The sequence below is a fragment of the Apis dorsata genome, unplaced genomic scaffold (assembly GCF_000469605.1).
Source record: "Apis dorsata unplaced genomic scaffold, Apis dorsata 1.3 scaffold_194, whole genome shotgun sequence".
Lineage (NCBI taxonomy): Eukaryota > Metazoa > Arthropoda > Insecta > Hymenoptera > Apidae > Apis > Apis dorsata.
This window is the reverse complement of record NW_006263478.1, coordinates 1,357,056-1,365,072: the sequence shown is the minus strand read 5'-3', so window position 1 is coordinate 1,365,072 and position 8,017 is coordinate 1,357,056. Positions and strand designations below refer to the sequence as shown.

General features: G+C 26.6%; 1 protein-coding gene across 1 annotated transcript; it reads left to right on the top strand.

Moving 5' to 3' along the window:
* The first annotated feature begins 421 nt into the window (after positions 1–421).
* On the top strand, positions 422–4,896 carry LOC102671611 (ubiquitin-conjugating enzyme E2-17 kDa). The gene is made up of 7 exons (XM_006614640.2): positions 422–478; positions 557–770; positions 2,206–2,269; positions 2,592–2,623; positions 3,139–3,216; positions 3,305–3,410; positions 3,525–4,896. The coding sequence occupies exons 2-7, from the start codon at positions 747–749 to the stop codon at positions 3,662–3,664; spliced, it is 444 nt and encodes a 147-aa protein (XP_006614703.1). The 5' UTR covers positions 422–478; positions 557–746; the 3' UTR covers positions 3,665–4,896.
* Positions 4,897–8,017: the final 3,121 nt, after the last annotated feature.

The following is an 8,017-nucleotide window of genomic DNA, read 5'->3' as shown; positions in this document are numbered from 1 at the left end:
TATATATATATATATATATATATGGAAAGAAAAATATCTTCTTGAAACAGAATGATGTCATACTTAAGATATAGACATATAAACTATAACTTATACAATAATAATATATTTTTCCTACTTTCGTTCCACTTTTATTTTAAATTAATCATCTCGGAACATAAATTCACTATTATTCTAGGTTAGTTACTAGATACTTGCTTTAAAGAAAGGAAACAGCGTAATGTGATAACTGCATAGTAAGTATTTGAAAATTATATGATCATCGTTAAACTGAGGTATATATTTAGTATATGTATATACATATATACGTGGTATATAACACACATATGAATAAAATTCGTTTAATCACGCGCATTGGCCAATCATTTGTACCTTTCATCACGACATCTACCGAGAAATGATAGTATAATGTTAAAAATCCACTAGTTGCCGATAAAAGGAAATCCGTGGAGTCTCTGGCTTAATTTCACAATAAAAGGTGTAAGAGAAAACACAATAATATTATTTTCCTTTAAAATGTTCCTCCAATAAAATTTATTTGTTAAAATAATCGTAGACACAATTGCAAATAATTTGCTTGAATATGAAGGGGACAGTGCAAGAATAGCTCACGGATGCTGATTTGACCAACGCTGTAAGGCTACGTTTAGAAGGCAGCCATCTTGCAATCCCTAATCAAAGATCTTCGGCTAGCGGCTATCGCTGTCTGATTTTCAGCCGGTTAATATCAACACACAGTTCAACAAATGGCTTTAAAACGAATTAATAAGGTACGTGAATGATCAGAGGTGTTCGTATTATACAAAGACAGTCGGGTGTTGATGTGATTGTGTGTCGAATGCGGTTGAACGCCCTTAACGATTTTGCAGTGAAGCAATGTGAGCCAGCATTGAAAATCATGTTGGCTTTTCCCCTTTTTTTTTGCATTCTTCGGTTGTGCTTTGATTTACTTGCGTACGCGTTTATATCGACATAGTGCATTATGCACGTTGCACAGTGCCACTTTGTGCCAGTGGACGTAGCTTCGGTGACAGTGAAAATCTAAAAAAATTTTAAGTGGCTAGCCGATAAATTGCCGGAAGTAACGTAAAACCGTGCATTACATACATCTATGTATACATATATGTTTACTCATATATACATATGCATAAAATTATAGATAACTTAAAATTTACAAAAATTTCATTAATATCTTCATATTCTATTTGTAGATAAAAATACTATTAGAAATCTTCTAATTAACCGTTACATATTTGTTTCATAATTTAGTTAATAATTGTCACCATGTGACTACAATTTACATTAGTATAATAAAGAGAATCATTTAAAATTAATATATTTTTTTATAATGCATAATCTATCAATTATTATATTTCTTAATCAAATTATAATTTAACGTAGAAGGACAAGAGAATAGAAAGTTCTACATGTATCGTTCTCAAAATAGTCATATAAAAGACAAAGTATATGTTACTTTCCCTTCTTACTTCATTTCTGTTATCTTGTTACATAGAATACAGAAAATATCATAAATGTTTTAACTCACTCATATTTAATTTAACTATGCTTTTCTTTTAAATTATTCATAAATTCATCTGAATTGATTTTTCTATTTAATTGCATGAAACAATTAAATTTTTACATTTAATTATATTTTTATATTTATTTTAATTCAATATAGATTCTTTATTTTAATCAATTTACTTCAATCAATTATACAATGTTAATATATTATGGTTATCTTATGTGTAAGATATATGAATTATTTTTAAGATATATAAATAATATAATATAATATAAATGAATTATTTTGTATATATTTATGAAGTTATATATTATAAATAAGATTCTGAAATTTAATTTATATTAATGATACATTTACATAATTATATATGTATATAGATATATACATATGTAAGAATGTTCTAGAATATTTTGTTTACACATGTTCATATATACTATATATCTATAGATATATAAATTTTAAAATTCAAAATTTTATTACACAAGACAAAAGAATATATTATTAATGATATATATGTATTAACAAAAATTTAATTTAAAAATAATTTTTTTAAAAATGAAACTATATATTATTGGAAGAAGTTATATATATAAGATGTGAATTATTAAATAAGATTTATATATTTTTATATCTATCTAAAATATTTTATTTATATTATATTTAAATTTATTGCTATTTAGGAACTTCAGGACCTTGGTAGAGATCCACCTGCGCAATGCTCTGCTGGTCCTGTAGGAGATGATCGTAAGTTCATTAAAAATTATTATTTATGCATTCATTTTAATTAAAGATTAGTAAATCATAATTGTCTTCATTATTATTATTATACTTATTTATGAAACATATAATTTATTTGATATTATAATTTTTTTGATTCTTCTAAAATATATATATATATCATTCATTGTCAAGGGAAACTGAAATCATTTTTTCATTATTTTTGTTTATTATTTGAAATTTTTGATGCTTTTATAAATAAATATAATTTATTATTTAATTTTAAGATGATCAATTATGATTTTTAATAAACTATAGCTTTTACATTTAATTCTCTACTTGCTTTCAGTATTCCATTGGCAAGCAACTATTATGGGACCAGTAAGTATATAATGATTTTAATATTATATTACATGAATTAATTAAATATTTATCATCTTGAAATGCATATCTTAGAAATATTAATGTACATATAAATATAATTTGAGTATTATTTTCAAGTATCTTCACTCTGATATTTAAAGGTAATTTTTAAGTAATGAAATTTATATTGTATACTATCTACGGCTAATAATTTCATATAAAAATATATAACCCAATGCATGTAATAATCCTCAATAAGATTTTATAAATCATTTTTCATTTGATTATAATATATTATAATATTTATGGAATATTATAATATTTGTTTCTATTTATAGTAATTATATTTACTATTTATCATTAATAATAATATTGGAAATTAATTATTAAATTTTATTGAATATAATTTTAAAAAAGATATTATTTCTTTCTTTTTCATATATGTTAAAAAAAATTATAAATATTAATAAAATTTACATTATATTTTAATCGCAATTAAATATTATATATTTAGGAATAAATGTTATTTTCAGCCTGACAGTCCATACCAAGGAGGAGTATTTTTCCTTACAATTCATTTCCCCACAGATTATCCATTTAAACCACCTAAGGTATATTAATAAAAATTTTCAGAGTATTTTATTATATAACAACATATAAATAATATATTAATTCTATATGTTAATTATATATATATAGGTTGCTTTTACAACCAGAATTTATCATCCAAATATCAACAGTAATGGAAGTATTTGTTTGGATATTTTAAGATCGCAATGGTCCCCAGCACTTACCATATCAAAGGGTTTGTAGAAATTTTTAAATAACAGGATGAAGAAAACAATAATAGCATAACATTTTTTTTAAAATTTAATATTTTAATGTAATCTTTAGAAAAACAAATTTTTTTTTTTTTTAGTGTTACTGTCAATATGCTCTTTGCTCTGCGATCCAAATCCAGATGACCCTTTGGTACCAGAGATAGCAAGGTTATACAAAACTGACAGGGAGAAGTACAATGAATTGGCACGTGAATGGACGCGCAAGTATGCCATGTGATGCGTCAATCTCCGTTGATTTCAACATCTAAAAACCACCAACAAGCAGCCCCAGCCTATTGCCACTTATGCATCAGCACCGATTGAAATTAGCTATGGCTCGTCTACTTTAAAACTTAAGCCAGTACTCGGGTTCGAAGAATGCTCAGACAAACGTGATCAATCTGAAGTTCCCTTCGTACCGAGAGGCCTGCGAATATTGAGACGTTGCCACAATGGCAATTGAGGCAATTTGAAAGGTGGTCACATAACATTATATATATATATATAAATCAGGAAAAAAAAAAGAAACATGTCCGCTTTGATTTTCATAAATAAAAATGGAAGTAAAATATAGGAGAGTGAAAGTAGGATTTGTATTTGAATTTAATAGTTTAATTTCTAATTATTGTGCTTATAATATCGTAATATTATATACCTACTTTCTCAGTGAAATGAAAACCTTGAACTGACAGCACACCGATTGTTAGTTTTAACGCAAGTGAGCAATGTTTGCCCGTCCCTTGGAACGATGCGGTCACTTTTTTGTAAGACTGGGCTATATATAAATACTACTGAAACTATACCTGTATGTTTTGTTCAATTATTAAAATTCCTTACCTATCTAACAAATTCTACGAGTAACTCGAAATTTATAGTTTGGTTCCTGTGTGTGTGTAGTAATTTAATTATGCATATCGTTAATCGATAAATTGGACTATACATCTTAAAATAATTCAACGTACGTAAAATAATAAATTTTGGTGACTTAAATGACCGCGACATAAGTACCTGCCGTTCATGGGCCCGTGCGATACTAATATCAATCAAAGGCATTCACGATTTCTTATGACGTCGTTTGGCTTTATTTACATATGAAAAATGTAGTCATCGATGTCACTATTTATCGATAAATGATGAGAGCGAAATACATTTTGTTTGAATTCTTATATAAAACGCGTTACAAAATAGATAAGAAATGTTTCAAAGAGCCCTAGAGCTTAACAATGGATTTGTAAAATCCTCTGAATTCATTTTATAATAGTGCGTCATTATATAATCAATAAAGTCATGCGTCGTACCTTGCGAATTAAGAATTCGCCCGTCGCTATGTTTTACTCGAATCAATGCGTTAATTATTGTTTTGCGTGTAAATTTTTCTTTAAGCGATTTTTTATTATTATTTAGTACTTGTCTTAAGTTTCCTTTCCATCCACAATATAAGTATATACATACCATCACATCCCATTATTATATTAAAACTCGTATATTATCATGGCAGTAAAATCATCCTTTAAAATTGATTTTAGTTTTTTCAAATACGTTTTCAATCGTTATACATTTTTGCAATTTATTGTGGCTGTAAAGGATCACAGTAAGATTTCAAATTATTTGCAAACTCCATTGCAATTTTTACAAGATAAAAGAACATGTTGTTAATCACGATAACATGTTATTTATCGATAGTTTGTTCAAACTAATTTAGAAACAATGCACCTCTCGTTGGTGCTAGCAGTGTTTCGGCTTCTAATCCTAGGTAACGAATACAATCCGAGATATCATAAAGATGGTCACTTAATTAGAGAGTAAGTAAACGATTTTGTCTTGCGAATGGTGTAAAGTGCGTTAACGAGCAAGTTTTGAATGTAATCGGTGCTTAAAATATGGCAAGCTCACGGAGCGAAAACGAAGCCTAGAAAAGACAAATCGATTAGTATGTAATATGGTATATCACTTGTTAATGTCGATTTTGTCTCATACGATCGTGTACTGCTGTAATTTAATTACAAGTAAATGCGCGGCAAATCAGGTATTTAAATATTTGCCTCGAAAATGGATCATCGTTCATCTCTATTAGAAGGAAAACTACTCATGTGTAATTAATTATTATTACCACATCTCATGTGTAATTATTATTATACATATTATAATTAATTATTATTATTTTAGCATTAGCCCTTTATATAATAAATTTCAAATAATGATAAGGTATATCTATTCTGATCACTTATAAACTACGATCATTGGCGATTATAGATAATTATCTTGATATTTCCATTTTATTTCATATTTTATACGTACTACAATTCTGTCATTGTTGCTTTTTATTTAAAATTTGTATTTAAAATCTGCAATATCTGCAATATGTGCCTTGACCGAATTTCGAAACGTAAAACTGGTAATTTAAATTTTTCAAAATAAGTGTTTCGTTAATTTTAAACAAGAATTCAATATCCGCGTAAAATTGTAAATATTAGTGCATTTTCTTTATTAATTTTTTAACTTAACTTAACTTTTAACTTAGGATAAAATGAAATTTTAAGAATAAAATTGATGTGTCAGATTTACAGTTTCATAACTGTAGACAAAAAAAGGGGACAAACAAAGAATCTTCGAACGATCGGAGTTTAAGGTACACGTGTGAACCAGCAGATGTCTTTGTTAGACTTTCACGAAGGAACTGACGCATCTTATGTCCGTTAACAATTTTTAGATACGCTGAAAAAAAAAACCGTGGAACGGTGAAAGTGGGAATGCTTTCCCCCTTTTGCTCTGGCTGCTCTTGACCGTTGTGCACCTATTTTACAACAGTGTTGGCAGAAACCTGCTGAAACAGCGAAGTCAGTGATGGAGATAAGCATATTTTTATCTGATCAACGATTTTCAAGACTCTTGGAAAAATGTATCACAAACAAGAATCCAATTAAAATTTATTTATTTTAATCATTTCTTCGAGTTATAAGTTTACATTTAGTTTACATTTAATTTAATTTAAACAAATACGAATTTATTTTCGAAATTTAAATACATTCTTTATCATTATAATATTGAAAAATTAATTTTAATATAAATACGATTCAACTATGTATATTATGAAAATATAGAATCTATTTCTTTTGATTCAAGGAATCAAAAGTTCATAAAAAATAATTTCTTTAGTAATAAAATGATAGTAATTGTTTTATTATTATAAGTAATATATTATTTTCAGGAATCTTTAACTTTATGTGGATGTGACAATTAATATCTTTACAGTAAAAATTTTATCTATTTACGATTCTATTTAGAGAATAGAATATTTAAAATATTTTAAAATGTTAATTGTTATTCAAAATTTTATCAAGTTTTATTGCACCGCGTTAATGTAATTCTTATTTTTTTTATCCCGTATATTAAGCGAATTTAACAATATATATTAATATAATTAATAATTAATAATGTTAATAAAAATTAAATTGAGTAACAATAAAAACTTCGCGATAATATTTTATATTTATTTCTTCACTATTTTTAATATTTAGTATTATTTTTAATTAATTCTGTGGAACGCGCTTTTTTACGATTAGTTTTTTCTTTATACGAATGTAGGACATCGGTAACTATATGATTTATATTATTTATATAATTAAGTTCCAAAAAATATTCATCCATTTCATTTTTGCTGAACTTCAAACTTAATATATTTATTATTAATGAGAATTATGATTTTTATATTATTTATTCTAATATATAAATAATGCATAGGTATCTTCTTAATATATAAAGAATGTTCCCTTTATCTCGGATCGTATAATAAGGAGAATAGAAAGTTTGAAAAAACGAAGTTGTCCAGTATTACTCATAAGTGTTCTACTAAAATATAACAAACTTATGCTCTTTTCTATTCTCTTAATATATTCTTATATTTCTAATCTATTATACATTCCTTATAATAAATATAATATAATTTTTCATCTCAATAATTCGATGTTAATAAACTGTTTCATTATTCACTAAAATAAAATCAATATCATTTTTCATAATTAAATATCAATTTAATTTATTTCACGTACAGAACTATAAAAATGATATAATATTAAACACAATATAATTACGGTAATCAAAAAAACTAAAACTACTATTAAACTTCTTCAATAATCAAAATAAATATATACTTATATTCTCTAAAAATAAAACTGAAAATACGAAAAAACAAAAAATATTTAACGATCTTCTTAAATATAAATATAAATATTTAAATCATAACATAAATAAATGTTTTTATAAAACGTCATAAACTTATTAACCAAATTTGTTCTAAAAAAAACACGACAAACACTGGCAATAGAGCCAACAGCCGAGTCAGGCGAGAGCGTGGAAAGCATAAGAACGTAAGATCGTGATTAACACGGAGATCGAGTGAAAATAAAAACTCGAGCCCATCGCTAGCCCGTAGTACGGGAATGTGTTTCGATCTATCGAGCGGCGCTTTGGACCGTCTGGTTACAGTGCAGTTTGTTCAGTGTCAGTGCTGGTCTCGGCACGTTCGGGGATCGAGACGGAGGAAGGTTGATTCGCTCGTGGTGGTGGATAGACACGCATGATCGTCGGAAGA